Here is a 17,703-nt window from a genome sequence, read left to right as displayed (position 1 = left end):
GACATGAGATGTGTTTTTATCTCAAAAGTAGGTTCTGACCTTATGTTGTTGAGTGTATAGGGTCTCGTATGCACGAAAGGAACCATTAAATATACTTTGTTTTTATTATAGTTTGTATTCATACACTTTAATGTATTGTTTTAGTATATGGTGATTTTAAATATGTGTCTAATTAGTGATCCTTACTACGCTGTTCTCATAACTTGGGGACAATTTAAGGAGTGAGAGGGGGATAGTGTGATGTTGGTAATCATGTATGTCGCCCTCTAATTCTTTAGACTACAAGTCACTGTTTTTAGCCACATATGACAGTGGACAGTGACGTAAGTATTGCAGGTCACGTGACGTCTGCTCACCAGCTCAGCTGAATCTGATCTCGAGACTTGTGAATCAGTTTTCGCTCCCGTTCTGAATCGTTCGGTTAGGTAGTAGCCCTGGCTCCGACCACTTTGGTCGTATTTGTATCTCTTTTGAATACGTCTTTTATACAATGTTGTACGTATCGTTATATGGGACTGAATGTCGGTATTGAGACCAAGTTAGTATAAATATATATATATATATATATATATATATATATATATATATATATATATATATATACATATATTATATATATATATATATATATATATATAAAAAATATATATATATATATATATTATTATTATTAGAGAAAACTAGAGAATTAAGATATGACTCATAATTGACATATAAGGATTAAGTTTTAGAAAATAAGTAAATGGATTTTCGTTACATTATATATATATATATATATATATATATATATATATATATATATTCACATATTTACAAACACTTAGATAAATTTACCAACTGTGAGCGGCTCTGTGACAACAACTCATTCAAAATTAACGACTAAGCTCCCACTAAACTCCAGCTTAGGATCAAAGAAAGCCTACTTATCAATTGGGATAAACCTAATCTCAACAAACAGCTTGACTGTCCAGTGCTATCTTTGTTGAGTTAATTTAATTGTCCTTGTGTGTTATTGCTGGTGTACACTTGTTTGGTATTACTCGTTCATTTTGCGTTTGTAACCTGATGATGAAAGTCGCTACTTTCGAAACATGTCGTTCTTTTTGTATTAATTTTGGTAAATAGATGTATAAGTTAAAGTCTGTGGTGTTTTCAATTTTTAATATCGAGTTTTGTGCTATGTAGACCATTTGGAATATTATCCACGATGTTCCACAAAAATATAATGGATTGCTATCCATTCCTCAGCTTCGCAAGCTCGTTAAACTATGCATCAAAGTCCTCAAAGCAGAACTGGACATTAATTTTCTCAGGAACTGCCTCCTGTTCGGCGTTTTTCCGGAGTTCTTATGCTTCACGATCCATCATGCGGACAATGTTGACGTCCTTTTAATCAGAAAGAGACTTTAAAGATTGCACTCAACAAACGTTGCAAGGAGAAAGCCACTCTTGCCAATCAGTTGGCAAAGGATATCCAAAATGTCCGACAAAAAGTGACTGGCCTAGATTGGTGTATTCTCAAGAAAGCAATCGGCTTTAATGTGGAACGAACTTCACGCAATTTCATCGCCGGACAGGAAAGTAAGCTTAAACGTTTTACTAGAAATTCAACACTTACTTTCCGTAGTGACGAAATCATTAAGAACTTCTCCTTTTACCAACTGAGCCAAGATGAAGAAATTGTCCTAAAATATGGATTCAGTTTTTGGATCCACCCACCCTTCCTAAGAAATCTGATGTTCTTAACAGCTTTGAACTCATCCACAAATTCGTAAAAAGTAATCTAAAGGATCCTGCAGACGCCGGAGTCGTCAAAACACATCTGGCTTACCATGCAAATAATTATGTTATAAATTTCGAGCTCTCGACTACTGATATGAAGAAGTACAAGGTTTTGAAGAAACTTAAAAGTGATTCAAGCATCGCCATTCTAAAACCTGACATAGGTAACGGAGTTGTTATGATAGATCGTCAAGCTTACAATGAGGGAATTAGCTCAATAATCAACGATAAAACAAGGTTCAAGAAAATAAAAATTGATCCAATCCTACGCAGAGAAGGACAGCTACAAAGATTTCTAAGAAAGCTCAAGGCCTCAGGGTTTTTCCCCGAGGACACTTACATGAACATTTACCCTACAGTATCTCATCCTGCCAGAATTTATGGACTGCCCAAAATTCAAAAAATGTACTAATAACAATTCATTTCCTACTTTTCGTCCTAATGTTTCAAGTATTGGTATTTATAATTATAATGTGGCAAAGTTTTTGAGTGATCTTATATCACCCAACATTTTTCTCGATTATTGAACTCAGGATTCTTTCTCTTTTGTCCAGGAAAATACATCTATTGACATATCTGATCATTACATGATATCATTAGATGTAGTTAGTTTATTTACCAACATTCCACTTTCTGAAACTGTTGATATTGCAATCGATGCCACCATGCATAAAATTCCAGGCATTGGTATTTAAAGGCGGGATCTCCAGAAACTATTCATGTTTGATACCTCACAAACGCATTTTTAATTCAATGGTTATTACTATGAGCAAGTGGACGGTTTGGCAATGGGTTCATCATTAGCACCGGTGTTGGCAAATCTCTTCATTGGTCATTTGGAGAAACAATTTCTGAATGATTCATCTGCCCCATCTAAACCGTATCACTACCGCAGATATGTTGACGATATTTTCTGTCTTTTCCGAAATGAGGGTGAAGCCATCGATTTCCTTCAATTTATCAATACCCGGCACCCTAACATAAAATTCACTATTGAGAAGCAAAAGACGGTACGCTACCTTTTTTGGATGTACTTTTCAGCAACATTGGTCATTGAAACACTTCCGTTTATCATATGCCCACGTACTCAGGGTTACTAACCAATTTGTCAGTTTCATTCCGTATTCTTACAAAATTGGTCTCATTAAAACGTATTACGCAACTTTCGAAACATGTCGTTCTTTTTGTATTAACTTTGGTAAATAGATGTATAAATTAAAATCTGTGGTGTTTTCAATTTTTTTAATACATATATATGTGTATATATATATATATATATATATATATATGTATATGTATATGTATATGTATATGTATATATATATATATATATATGAAAATCGTAATGAGTCGGAAAATCAAGAACAGTGAAAAAACTTTCAGCCTCCACCGGGATTCGAACCACGGGCCTCCCGCTATATATATTTATATATATATATATATTTATATATATATATATATATATATATATATATATATAAATATATATATATATATATAAATATATATATATAATCCGACACGGATTAAAATAATCCGATTTTCCAAGACTTCAGCTTACTGTTACTCGAGTTTTCACGCCTGCAGTGTGCGGCGATCATCACACAACTAGACGTAAACAACCGTGTATGTGACCTTAACCTGGAAGTTTCCATAAAAACTCCCTGCCTTAACATCATTGAAATGTCCGTATTCCGTATAAGGTAAAATTTTTTATACTGTCTTGTTCAGTCTTGCATGAGTTTTTCTTTCCCAGTAAAAACAGGCCCTCCCTATCCAAACTTATCCAAACAACCTTTACTCTTCAGTGGGTCATAAAATACTGAAACGCAGAACATAATGCAACTTGCTGTTACAGTTTGCTTTTAACTTCCTGGTGTTGTCTGTACATTAATCAACATGAGTCAAATTGATAATCGGCAATTGGCCTTTTGTTCTTGAATGTGAAGGCCGAGTTGCTACAGTAAGGTGATAGCAAAAGTGTCGTCCGCCTCAAACTATTGTCGGAAAACTTTCTATCTGAATTCACTTCATTGTCGAAATGTCTGGTGAGTAGTTTCTTTGCTCTGTCTCTTTGAATAAATCGTTTTAATCTTATTTTGAATGGTACGAATGATGTGATGTGGCTAACGGGTTCCTCCTTGCGGTTGTGATTGCAAACACGGATGTACCATGAGGTTGATTCTCCAAAATGAAAAGATTTGTGGCAAATAGGGTACTGCATTTCTAAACTGAAATTGTTCCGGTTACTCACGTCACTGACTGAACTCGACTCAGGGATATTTATGGCTTATTCGATTGACTGTAACTGTACTTCGCATATTCGAAGATCAACGTTTCATTTAGGCTGGCGACAGCTCTTGTGGAGATGATCGAATGCACTGCAAACCAAAATGATACACACTGTCGATATATGATCCATGTTAAATACTTTTGGTAGGTTATAGCTATTGAAATGACGTTCGCAATAGTGTTGAGATCTGCACTCGAAATTTAATTTGAATCACTGATAATCAAAGAGAATTTCGTAATATCATGATATATTTTCTTCTTTGTATACTACACTCATTTCTCAAAATTAAATTTGATTACTGGTAAAGGAGGGAACGACCACTATTATGAACCAATGTGGTCTCCAAGTATGATGAGAAGCTTGTTAGAAAGGCGGGCAGTGTCCCAGACGCTACCATCCCCGTCACTCACTCACACTCACATATACCTACCGTACGCACCCACACACTTTAAAACTAATACTACTATACAGTGTCTATACAAATAGCTTCAAATTTTGTACTGATAGGGTTTGAAATAGCATCAAACTTTGGGCGGATAGAGTATGAAATACTATCAAACTTTTAGCGGATAGAGGATGAAATAGCATCAAACTTTGGGCGGATACGGTTTGAAATAGCATCAAACTTTGAAATGCTTTGGTACGAAATAGCATTGTACTGACAGGGTATGTAAAAGCAACTTTGCATCATATAGTTTGAGATAGTGTCAAACTTCACTGCCTATATTAATCTTCATCTCTTCACTAGCTAAACCTCTTTACATCCCAATGGATGAAGGACCCAGTCAAGGAAACTCGAAGGGGCATCTTCAGACCAACGAAATGACGCCAAATGTAAGTAACGATGAATATCAACTGGAAGATCACACATTTTTATTCCCTTCTCAGCGCATCAGTAATTCTCTCCTACTGTATCCCTCAAGATTGATGACCGTGTGCGTTTGTTTTGTATTCTGACCGAGGACTTGAACAAAAGAATTCCAGGTCCTCGGTTGTGATTTCTAAAGAATCATCACGTCCTCAAAAGAATTCTATTGTATGGAATATTGTTAAGGTTAGGGTACGTGGATTTGAACAATGGAAAATACAATGGGGTCCTCGGTCTGAATGTAAAACAAACATGTGTGTGTGTATACAGTTACGTGTCATACATTCATTAGGCCTACATTCCGTATTCGCGTTCGTTGTGTCCCGTACCCTCTCAACCAGTTTAAGGTACAATATATTCTATAAACGGTTTGTGAATACTCCAAAGTTTACATTCCACCCTTTTTGAAGCACTCGTATGGAATATTGTAAACTTCGAGCCTTCATCTAATAGATAGGTATATTGTTCATACAAGCACTTTTAAGTGTGAACTGAGCCTTTTGATAAACTATAGAAAGAGAGAAAAAATGGTTCACAACGACTGTATTCATTTGATTGTTTGTCGCTGGCAAGATTGTCGGGGACGCTTTTGAACTGACTTTGCGGGTTGCTTCATAAAATCACAGTCACATATCCTACTGCCCTTCGAAGTTCCCCTCCTATTTCCGCTCAGGTTTAATTGAACCCTACTCCACCGCCTCTGATTGGGGTTAATGTTCTCTATTTTTTTCCAGGGTAGGCCCACTAGACCACCACACTCCCAGACGGTGACCAGAGTGTCCACAGAGCAATTCAATGACTACCATGAGTTAGCAATGTGTAGCCGATGGTGCTGCCGGCCACTTGGAAGTTTGGCAATTCGGAAGTCCGATGAGGTATCAAATAACATGAATTCCTGAATTTCTGAATTAATTTATCAATTCCTTCATTCATTCATTCATCAATTCATTCATTCATTCATCCATTCATTCGTTCATGCATTCATTTATCATTCATTGATTCATTCATTGATTCATCCATTCAATCATTCATTCATCCATCCACCCATTCATTCGTCATTCATTTATTCATTCATTCCATCAACCATCCATTCAATCAATCATTCATTAATTCATCAATTCATTCATTCATTCATTCAATCATTCATCCATTCAATCCTTCATTCATTCATCCATTCACTCTTTCATTCCATTCAAGTATTCATTTATTCATCCATTCATCCACTCATTCATTCATTAGATAATGTATTGAGCACTGACTGCTGACTGACAATTAAAAGGCACAACTCACTTTTGCTTTCAGGAATCACATCAAATGAAATGAACCGACCAAGTGGGGCAACCAGGATAGGGTAATAATAACTTGGGAAACATAAAGACACACAAGTTAACAGTTTGTACATAAAATGATACCAAACTGCTCTCCCACATCATAACTTGGTCACTTCTATCACTTCTACGGGTGATCTCCGCTGATTTACGACTATTTGTCCTAAATATTAACCAAATTCAGATGATGATAAATGGGCCTGTGCATTGCGTATAAGTTCTTCCCTGTCACAAACGACCCAGATCTAGCGGCGCAAGGAATTCAACGCTCCCATGTATTATCTTTGTGGAATGACGAAACATATGTATATGTCCATAGCTTTATGCCTATTTGCACCGAACATTATTTTGTGGTCACTAGCGGTAAAAAGCGTACATACTTGATATTTCTGTAAAGATAATGAATTATTCATGACTTTCCCCTCGCCAACCAGCGAAATGACACACCCATCCTCACATATCTGATGTAGGTTGAAGTACAGTATTTCATCTCCCTTTACATTACATGTCGAGACTATAGGGATTTGTATAGGGATAATAGTCTTGATCAGGCCTAGTCTGAAGCACACGTACACACTGCCAATGAACTATCAACGGTTTCCCACGTAACGATGACCGAAGTGAGTCTTAATCCAGCAAGCTAGAACAGGCTTAAAATTGTCATTTTTATGTTCTTCAACAGGCACGCATTCGAGCCTCTTACGGTGATATGGTCGCGGCAAGACATGCTGCGGAAGAAGCCCGTAGATTAGCTAACCAAGCGATCGCCATCGGCTCGATAATGTGTATCGTCGCCACGATAATGGGTGTAGTTGTTTTAGTTGTTTTAGGTGTTTTATCAAAGGAATAGGCCCTTATTCAATCCCTCTCCTACCTTCCTGTCTTCCTCCCTCCCTCCTCTCTTCCCATGACCTTTCCCTCCCCAGTTCCCCATCTCCCTACCCCTACCTCTGCCCTTGTCCCTCCCCTTCCCCTTTCTTTTTTCTGTCCCTCTCCTTCCTTCTTCCCTCCCTCCCTTTCCATGTCCCATCGGCCCTAGGATCCCGTGAAAAACAACTGTCATGAGTTAAATCCATGCCGTGGCGCTGTTACTACAATGAATGTTGGTAATATTTCTTGTTAACGAAAGTAATTATTTCTTACTGGATTTAGAACACGTCATTATGTTTATGTGACAAATTGAAAGTAATACACTTAATTTTGGAGTCAAATGTATACGGTAGCACGTGGATATGGAAGACTGCAGCCGTGACGTAATAAAGACAGGATCCGGGTTATATCAATTTAATAACGCACGTACAAATGTTTCTTTATGACACGAATTAAAAATTGTCCACGTTAGATTACTTATACGTTTAATGAAGAAGAAATAATTGTACACGGTTAAGCAATTACATAACAAATGTTAATTTCTCCTTGAATTGATTTATTATTTGGCGTTGAATTGTACTAATCTGCATTGTAAATATATATTTCGTCCATAGCCTAGTGGTTAGGGTGTCTGCATGTAAAGCGGGAGGCCCGGAAGGAGGAGGCTGGAAGTTTTTTCACTGTTCTGGATTTTCCAACATATAAACATATGTATATATATATATATATATATATATATATATATATATATATTTATATATATTTATATATCAATATATATGTGTGTGTGCTGTTCTGTAATGATAGATTCCCGCCATTATACGTCTTGAAGAGCATCGAGTAACATATAGGTCTTGTTTTACAGAAGCGGACGCCATTTTCAAAAGAAGCTGTGATTGGCCTATTTAGATCGCGTCTCTGAAAGTTGTTAGTTTGGGTGAATTACAACACACACCAATATTATTTGCGAAACATCTGAAATCTTAACAACCCAAAGGGTACGATAAAGTGACTTGTATTGAGACCACAATCAGGTTGCATCATTAAATTTATTTTCGGAAAAAGTCTAGTCAAACTAACTTCAAGGGTCAAAACTTTATGTTTTCATAAATTAGGTGTGCCAATATTTCAATTTTGTAGTTCTTAAAGTGTTCTTTTTGTTGGAATATTAATGAAACGTTGTAATTAAAAACAGTGAAATTTTAATGAGAAATGTCAAAGAGTAAATTGTACTTCAAAAGATCAAGTTACACTGAAAAAGTCAAAATACTGTAATTCGTGGTACAGAACCCAAAACGGATCCGTATTGTCGGGAAGCATTAATGTGTTTTTTGAGTTAGCCGTCCCTCAAGCAGCGTCACATGTCCCTCAAGTTGACGCTCGAAGGCAGTGGCTCCCCTCGCCCCTCCCCCATCCCACCGCCGATGAAACTCTAAACAGGACGTAAATAACATGTGTGAACTTAAAGCTCTTTGCAGCGCTTACCCACTTACCCACATTTTAAAACGAGTTTGAGAATATTAAATATTCAACGAACATTCTGTCATTGCAATGCAAAGATCTTCAATTTATTTTTTACTTCGACTTTTTTTCCAAACACTTTATAGAATTGTTGAAAAATATGTGAAAAACAAAGTCTAGACATTAAATTTAAATTTCTTCTCTAAAAAAAAATGAATTTGAGACAACTAATGAAGAGGATCAAATTGACACAAAACAATGCCAGTTTACCGAAATGATACATCTATAGAAATGTATCAGATAAGGTCGTAAAGCATTCTCCTCTGGTCATAAAGGCAGGCCATATTGCAAAGAATTCTGAGTTTGAGAGGCACCGACAAGAATTTAACAAGGAAACAACACTGGTGGCCTGTCAATTGTGACGTTTTTCTCGCACATATGATGCTGGGACAGATGGACGCGGCGTAGATCTCTGCCATTGAGGAGTGCGGCATGGTATGTCCCTTCTGAACCTTGATACGGGCCGACTAACAAATTATTTATACAAAGGAACACATCTACAAGTAGAAGCAAACTTTTAGAACCCGGTCTAGTTCTTCTTGTAGTACTTAGTTCAATTTACATTGCCGAATTTGAGTAGACCTACTGTCCTGCCCCTATTTTGCTTTCATTTTTATTTCTCTTTATTTTCCTCATTCCATACCAAAACTACTAGGCGCCGCGTTTTTTTATTAAAGATAAAACTTAAAGTCGTTGGAAACATCATTTTACGGATAACAACGAAACATCGCTCAGCAATTTCATACAAAAAAATCATGCTTTGATGGGTGAATTTATTACCGAACATTTCTTTCAAGCAAAATTAATTTACTATTCTCTGCGTTAAAATGGGGAAAATAATCACTTAACTGACATTGGCAATGAATTATTAATACATTATTAATGCCTGATGATCATGAATTCTTAATACAATATTATTGCGTGGTGATAATTAATTATTAATACAATATTAATGCGTGGTGAAGCTTACTATAAAACTTTGTAGGTACTACCAAACACGTCTAGGCACGTTTACGATACTGTTTGCCGCTATGTCCGTAGTCGTGACCGTATCTGGCCTCTTCAGTCTCGACTCTACTTCTTCCCTGATAGGCAGGGCGTGCCTGAATTGGTCGACGTAGAGCGACCATTTTCTCTCTACCTGCTCTCTCAGATTTCCATTGACTAATACTTCGGAAAGGAGGATTGTTCATATTCCTGTGGTTGATTTTATCATCATCGTCATCCTCGCCGTCATCATTACCGTGGTGTGGACGGCCGTCATGATCTTCAGAACTGTCGTCTGTATCGTCATCATCTCCGTGGTGTGGACGGCCGTCATGATCTTCAGAACTGTCGTCTGTATCGTCATCATCTCCGTGGTGTGGACGGTCGTCATGATCTTCGGAACTGTCGTCTGTAGCGTTATCATGTCCGTGGTGTGGACGGCCGTCATGATCTTCAGAACTGTCGTCTGTATCGTCATCATCTCCGTGGTGTGGACGGCCGTCATGATCTTCGGAACTGTCGTCTGTAGCGTTATCATGTCCGTGGTGTGGACGGCCGTCATGATCTTCAGAACTGTCGTCTGTATCGTCATCATCTCCGTGGTGTGGACGGCCGTCATGATCTTCAGAACTGTCGTCTGTAGCGTTATCATGTCCGTGGTGTGGACGGCCGTCATGATCTTCAGAACTGTCGTCTGTATCGTCATCATGTCCGTGGTCGTCATGTCCGTCTTCGGGTCCTCCAATCAGAGGAGGTCGCGTCCCGATGTAGTCAATTGGGGGCGGTCTTTCTGTAGATTCAGGTCGGCCGTGGTCGCCATCATCTGGGCGTCCATCGCCAGTAGGATCGATTGGATGATCGCCATGGTGACCGTCATGATCTCCAGGTCGACCGTTGCCGTCTTCCCATTCGTAGTCATCATCTGGTCTGTCGTAAATGACGTCACCACCTTCTGGCAGTTCTAGAGTGGTCAGGTATGAGAATAAATATATACATATATATAGTTACAGTTATGGTAGTTATCTTGTTTCGTAAAGAAGACATCAGCTGAAGGTTTTTAAGTCTTTGCTTTTAGATTGGTTATTTTAATATGTAATTAGGATAGGTGAAACAGATATGTTATCTGAAAAAAAGAAAAGCTTTAGACAAGTTTCGGCACTTTGAGACCGTTGGGTAGTGTATGAGGGGAGGGTAGGGCGGACAGAGGTCTAAATTTGCCTAAAAACGCCTACTTCTATGGTTGAGATAAAAAAAAAGTCTTGCACTTGCCATAGGCCTATGTTTTGTACATATTATGGAACCAACACATGATGGTATGCAATCGGCAGTGTACGAAAAATAACTGTGCTTTAAAGATTCTTATATATTTCGGTGTAACATTAAACAAGACCAAGTGTGGTTTCTGGTGTGTGCCTGTAGATTGTGGCATTACAGGATCGTTTACATATCTAGTTTAGGGATGCATATTATCACTGATACACAGTTGCGTCGAATGCCAGGTCCGGCCGGTACCGAGGGAAAAAAATATTCACTGGGCCCGCCGCTTCTTGAAGTCTTCATTTTTTTCTTAATGAAAGTTATGAGCAACTGTTACTTCCCAGGATGCAATGAAATACCTCGGCTAATTCACACCCACTGCTCACCCCCCCCCCCCCCTTCCCGTTCAGACCCTTTTAGTTGCGCTCCTGTATTCAAGTTTACACCTCAAGTAGATAGCTTGTTCCCGTTGCTGAAGACCACTTTCGTTGTAAGAGCTGAGTCATTATTCGTAAATCTTTCTCAATGTGTGTACTACTAAAGATTACTGCAAAATTCTTACCTGGTTTGCAACCCTGTAAACAAAGAAATAAATATAAAATTAGTGAGATATTAAATCATATGAATATTAAATATCTTAAAAGGAAAACAAAGCAGTAATAAAATCACGTTGAAGACCATATCATTCTATATGATGTACAATAATATACATGTGTTTTTGTCTTCTTGTTTAGTTAGGAGTGGGAATCCAGGTAAAGAAATTATGCATGTTCTCGTGCGGTTTCTTGTGTATTGCTCTGTTACCGTGGTAACCAGCGAAATCACTGCGTATATAGAAAGAGAAGTAAACGTTGAGTAGACAGTCCCTTTAATCATTGCACATATTCCGGAATGATTATCGAAATAGCGCGGATAAGAAACCATCGGTAAAAGTGAGATTTGTCGGAGCAAAACGTCTTAACTATCTCATACACCTTGTTGTGGGACAAAACTATGTTTGCATCTTATTTTTAGTAAAAAAATAAAAAAAATAAAAAAACCGGGGCAATAAGAAGTTTCGAAGAGGGGCAAAATGGCCCCCTGGGCCCCACTCCCTTGATCCACCTCTGAGTTAAGCACAAGAATATGTATGGCACTAAAATAAACTTCGGCCACCCGCCGAAAGATACTCTTTTCTGCGAGATTCTCACCTCTTCCCATCGAACTGCGTACGTAATACCGACTGCAATTCCCACGATGACAAGAAGGAACAGGAAGACACCCAGTAATCTCATGCCAGTACATCCTTTGCGCTCTCTTACGACAGTGTCGTACTTCGGAGGCAGTGATTGTACCTGTTGGCATTATATATAATGGAAGATGGAAGAATCGAATAAAAGAAAAAAGTTAGGAAGTTAAGAACGACTTCGTTTGCTACGTTCAAGAGGAACTACCAACAAACAATATAAAATTGAAAATAAAATAGGAAATTAAAACAAGGGCCTATCCAGGAATTGAACCGGTGACCTCTCACACCCAAAGCGAGAATCATGCCACTAGACCAACAGGCCGCTGATGTAATAAAACGTATTCCAAGCAGTGCTAACACACATATCTTTTTTTTATTACATTCGTTGTATGCAGACTCAAATGAAATACTTGTGTTGGAAGAACATAAATCAAAATCAGAAAATAGTAAACAAGCTTCCTCCCGTTTGTTAAAATACAATCTACTACAAAACTAAAGGATAAAATTTGAGACGTTATCTATAAGCATTGGAAGAAGTCGCATTATTGTAAAAAAAAAAATCGCATAAAAGAAAAAATACTAAGAAAACGAAGAACGACTTCAGGCTACGTTAATGAAGAACTACAAACAAACCATATAACATCGTAAAATAAAATAGAAAATAAAACAAGGGCCTATCCGGGAATCGAACCCGGGACCTCTCGCACCCTAAGCGAGAATCATGCCACTAGACCAACAGGCCGCTGATGTAATAAAACGTATTTAACCAGTGCTAACATATACAGCTATATTGTTTTTTATTACATTCGTTGAATGCAGACTCAAATGAAATACTTATGTTGGAAGAGCATAAATCAAAATCAGAAAAGAGTAAACAAGCTTTAACTCTTTTGTGAAAATACAATCTACTACAAAACTAAAGGATAAAATTTGAGACGTTATCTATGAGCATTGGAAGAAGTCGCATTATTGTAAAAAAAATAATCGCATAAAAGAAAAAATACTAAGAAAACGAAGAACGACTTCAGGCTACGTTAAATGAAGAACTACAAACAAACCATATAATATCGTAAAATAAAATAGAAAATTAAAACAAGGGCCTATCCGGGAATCGAACCCGGGACCTCTCGCACCCAAAGCGAGAATCATGCCACTATACCAACAGGCCGCTGATGTAACAAAACTTATTCCAACCAGTGTAAACACATATATAGCTAAATTGCTATTTAATAACATCCTTTGTATGCAGATTCTAATGAAATACTTGTGTTGGAAGAACATAAATAAAATCAGAAAAAAGTAAACAAGCTTTAACCCTTTTGTGAAAATGCAATCTGTTACCAAACTAAAGGATTAAACTTGAGACGATATTTATAAGGAGTGGAAAAAGTCGCACTGTTGTAAAAAAATCGCATAAAAGAAATAAATACTTAGAAAACGAAGAACGATTTCGTTTGCTACGTCAAGAAGAACTATCAACAAACAATATTAATTGAAATATAAAAGAGGAAATTAAAACAAGGGCCTATCCGGGAATTGAACACGGGACCTCTCGCACCCTAAGCGAGAATCATGCCACTAGACCAACAGGCCGCTGATGTAATAAAACGTATTTAACCAGTGCTAACATATACAGCTATATTGTTTGTTTTTTTTAACATTCGTTGAATGCAGACTCAAATGAAATACTTATGTTGGAAGAGCATAAATAAAAATCAGAAAATTGTAACAAGCTTTAACTCTTTTGTGAAAATACAATCTACTACAAAACTAAGGTATCAAACTTGAAACGTTATCCAAAAAAAGCATTTATTCTCTTTGATTTCCCTAATTTGTAGAAATAATCAACATATATCTGACTTTGTCCCGTATAAGTCTCAAGCTAATAGTAACAATTCATATATATATACGAAAGCCATTGGGCTGGCTAATCTGATCGAAAGTAATCATAAGGCAATTAATGTAGGCGATTTATGTAGTTGGTAGCTCGTCGTGTTGAGCGGTCGAAGTCGAAAGTCGAAGTGGTGTGAGTTTCAACTAGCCATACTACAAGGGTAATTGAGGGCGCTATCAGTTGACGGAAACAGTAGCGGTGTCAAATTACGCCGCTACATAACCCTGCTGCTAGATGACGATATTTTACGAGTTTACACCGAAGGCCTTATGCCCTTTAATCGGAAGAATATAATGTACATGTCTTCTCTATAACATTGCACAAATGTAACTCGACGGCCCAGTAAATACTGCTTGGTCGATTTCCTGGCCCTGGTTAGTCATCATTAAAACACATTATATGCCATAAACGTACACGGCCAACCATATAGGTACAATAATAACGTTACAAGTGCCTATGTTGCAAGAGCTGAATTAGTATTGATAACGCAAGGTCGTTGCGGATAAATACAATTCACGTTTCTTGCTTGCAACTTTCTGCAAGATGTTGTTAACTCAAATGCGTTCAAATGTTAGAGAATTTACGATTGTTTTAAAGAAGTGTGCTACTCAAGGAGATCTATTTTATTTACGTGGCAGAATTAACTGTTCGCCCCCACAATTCTTTGCAAATCTTGGTCTGGATTTTTGCCTGCGTAGCAAACCTGTGAATTTGAGATATGCTATGAAGGGTGTATGTTGAGCTGGCATTCACTAGCCAACCATGTAGATAATGGAGCGGGCTAGTAATCCCAATATTGTAGCGCGTGCGCAATACAATAATTTCTGGAGGAAGAAGGCATTTATATTTCTACAGATCGCCGGTATCATCACCATCGAATCGTTTTTTATTTGGAAACATAATTTGAAACGGTGCAAGTAGAAAGGTACGAGGGTAGTAAACTCTCGTGCAAAGCAAAACGTTTAGTCGGTACAGATCGACATGAGATGTGTTTTTATCTCTAAAGTAAGTTCTGACCTTATGTTGTTGAGTGTATTGGGTCTCGTTTGCATGAAAGGAACAATTAGATATACTTTGTTTTATAAATAGTTTGTATTCATACAGTTTTATTATTGTATTAGTTAGCAGCAGCTAGCGGTAGTGGTTAAAATTGCTCCAAAACTCCTTTGTAAGTAAGTACATTATGAAATGCTCCCCCTTCCTATATGATCAGCAGCAGCAAGATAGGCTTTAAACGTGAGGAGTACTGTACTGTACTGATCATGCTGCGCTGATTAACCATGTAAACAGTTAGTTACAGTAGCATGGAGGTAGCTCCATGCTGTTAGTAGATAATTCATGTTGTTAATATTATTATACTATAACTGTAATAGGCCAAACGTTAATCACTTTGCACATGCCTAACCCTTAATGAGTGGTCACTGATGATCATACAGTCAGTGAGGGGGAAACATTTCATTCTTGAAGTTGAGACTGTGTACGTACCACTATCTGACCACCATGAGTGATGTCCAATGAGTGACATTGGATGTCCAACATGTACATTCCACTGGCTGGAGCTGGCATTGCAATAATACCTGTTTATTTTGTCTCTTTTTACACTACAGCTAATTGGTGAACCCAATACTTGCTACAATGTCAGGCTGTTCAGCTTACAGCTGCACAAACAGGGCAAACCGCTTCCATTATGACAGAGGGATAACATTCCATAAGTAAGTTATGTAACACTACAGGGGGGATGGGGATACGAAAAGAATTCCATTGAGGATTGAATTATATTTGAAGACCCCAAAATAAGAACTACTCTAAAAGTAAATTTTTAGTCAGAGTTACTCTTACTCTTAGTTACCGAGGCTGAGAAAAAATTACGGTAGGCCTATTCTACTATGCAGAGTTCATTGCAGTGCTTGAGTGTGGAAGTAATTCTGCTTTTTATAAATGGTTTACAATTTTCCTGTCGTAGCCTTCATAGTTTGCTTGCCTGAGTGCAAAACTTTTGGCCAATTTTGTGACAGTCATGTAGTTGCGATAATCTTTTCTTTATTGGGACCATTGCACTGGTAATTCTATTTTAGCACAGTATTCAGTTCGTTTATATACCTTTTCATACAGATTTCCACATTGCCAGTCAGAGAGGCTTAAAAAATGGATTGTCAATATTAGAAGAGAGAATTGGAAACCATCAAAGACTTCGCTTGTTTGCTCAGAGCACTTTTGGATAATTATTTCGATAGATCTGGGCAAACTGTCCGTCTTCGTCCAGATGTTGAACCCACAGTATTTGCTTTTCCAACACATCTCCAAGCGGTAGGATATATGCCTGAAAAAAATCTAATGACCTTTTTATTGTTTTGTTTTTGTTTTTTAATTAACCAAGTTGGAAAGAATCCCATATCTGGCATAGTGTTACGAGAGATGGCCAGATATGGTCATCTTTCCACCAAGTGGTAGAGTGTGTATTTTGCGATTTATCGTCTTTCAAAAGTAATTTCATTAAATAAAATGAATTAGAAGCTGACACCGTTTTTCATTCCCCTTCTCTCATTTAGCACATTGTTTGTTATAATTAACTTTGTTCTGTTTAATGTTAACAAAATAATTGGCACATGTTCAAAGTATTCTCAACTTTTGCCAGTTTTTTGCAAGTTTGTTATGCATGTCAGTGTTCTCCAGGTGCCGAAATCTTTAACAGGGCAGCCTCACTGGAGAACTCTCAATAGTGCTTTTGCACGTTATTTGTAGGACAAAGGATGTGATATTTTAGGTTTGTATAATCACAAATTTGGCCAATAAAACAAGAGTAAGTTATATTTAACGTGAAATCTCATTTAAAAAGAAAAATTTAACAGGACGGGACACCCTGCAATAGTGGTCGTGGAGGATACTGCATGTCACGATATTGTTCAAGATGAGTTTCAACGCATTCTGTTTTTGTTATTCCCTTTTCCACTTATTCATGTTTTCAGGTCTGCTTTGTGCCACAAGGAGATGACAGTGTTTAATTCCTGAATTAATGGTAAATGCATGATTTTGTGTTTTTCTATGTTGATTGTTTCTGTTAGAGTTTGAATATTTACCCAGCATACCTTGAAAATTTATGTCACAAAATTATTGATTCATTGCATTCATAAAATAAACATTGTAATGAAGTTCTGTAAAGCAACTAAGTCTTGTTATTTTTTGGAGTATGATTGACATGTACATGTATGTGTCATACATTCCTTTGGCTCTGGAATGAAGCACAGCTCGTGCAATGTGCAGCTTTATTCTGCGGTGTGTATGACAGCATGGGTGTATACACAAACTTGCATAATAATGAAGTGAATTTTTGAGTATTTATTTCAATCTTAAATGTGTTACTATTCAGAAATCTACAAGCCGTAAACCACCCTCAAGAAGAGGAACTTCAGACGTGAGTCTTGAGACAGTGGAGACAGGTTCTCCCTGTGCAGTTGAGGCACCAGTACCTCAGCAACTCCATGTCGGTGTTTGTGATCACAGTTATGCTGTGTTAGAGTCTCCCAGGAAACTAAGTTAGACCAAGCAGTAGATGAACTTGAAATATGTAAGAAGTTGAAGGTTGAGCAACAAAAAACACGACGTCTGAAAAAAAGGGTTTCAAACTTAAGCACAGTGATAGATTCTTTGCATAATCAAAACCTTATATCAACCAAC

The 17,703-nt window shown here is 37.4% G+C and overlaps 2 protein-coding genes and 3 non-coding genes across 5 annotated transcripts in view; 1 reads left to right on the top strand and 4 right to left on the bottom strand.

The window, feature by feature from the left end:
- Window positions 1-3,673: 3,673 nt before the first annotated feature.
- Window positions 3,674-7,659, top strand: LOC139983545 (uncharacterized). Its single transcript, XM_071997176.1, has 4 exons — window positions 3,674-3,830; window positions 4,824-4,909; window positions 5,678-5,818; window positions 6,954-7,659. Exons 1-4 carry the CDS (start codon window positions 3,824-3,826, stop codon window positions 7,119-7,121), a joined length of 402 nt encoding a protein of 133 aa, XP_071853277.1. The 5' UTR covers window positions 3,674-3,823; the 3' UTR covers window positions 7,122-7,659.
- A 1,028-nt stretch (window positions 7,660-8,687) lies between these two features.
- The window catches only part of LOC139983536 (uncharacterized), a 124,279-nt gene continuing 115,263 nt past the window's right edge, over window positions 8,688-17,703 (bottom strand). Inside the window, exons 2-4 of the mRNA XM_071997156.1 lie at window positions 12,097-12,240; window positions 11,469-11,481; window positions 8,688-10,610 (exon numbers count right to left, since the gene is read on the bottom strand). Of these exons, the coding sequence (XP_071853257.1) occupies window positions 9,664-10,610; window positions 11,469-11,481; window positions 12,097-12,180 (1,044 nt within the window). The 5' untranslated portion in view covers window positions 12,181-12,240 and the 3' untranslated portion in view covers window positions 8,688-9,663. The remainder of the gene's footprint in view (window positions 10,611-11,468; window positions 11,482-12,096; window positions 12,241-17,703) is intronic.
- Window positions 12,805-12,876, bottom strand: Trnap-agg (transfer RNA proline (anticodon AGG)). Its single transcript has one exon. It is a non-coding gene; the product is annotated as a tRNA-Pro (tRNA).
- Trnap-ugg (transfer RNA proline (anticodon UGG)) lies at window positions 13,231-13,302 on the bottom strand. Its single transcript has one exon. It is a non-coding gene; the product is annotated as a tRNA-Pro (tRNA).
- Trnap-agg (transfer RNA proline (anticodon AGG)) lies at window positions 13,656-13,727 on the bottom strand. The gene has a single exon. It is a non-coding gene; the product is annotated as a tRNA-Pro (tRNA).

This window comes from Apostichopus japonicus, chromosome 16, assembly GCF_037975245.1.
Source record: "Apostichopus japonicus isolate 1M-3 chromosome 16, ASM3797524v1, whole genome shotgun sequence".
Lineage (NCBI taxonomy): Eukaryota > Metazoa > Echinodermata > Holothuroidea > Aspidochirotida > Stichopodidae > Apostichopus > Apostichopus japonicus.
The sequence above is the reverse complement of the archived record's forward strand: the minus strand, read 5'-3'. Positions and strand labels throughout refer to the sequence as shown.

Coding starts and splice junctions, on each gene's coding strand:
- LOC139983545 (XM_071997176.1), top strand. Junction 4,910..5,677: donor CCAACGAAATGACGCCAAAT/GTAAGTAACGAT, acceptor ATTTTTTTCCAG/GGTAGGCCCACTAGACCACC. Junction 5,819..6,953: donor CAATTCGGAAGTCCGATGAG/GTATCAAATAAC, acceptor GTTCTTCAACAG/GCACGCATTCGAGCCTCTTA.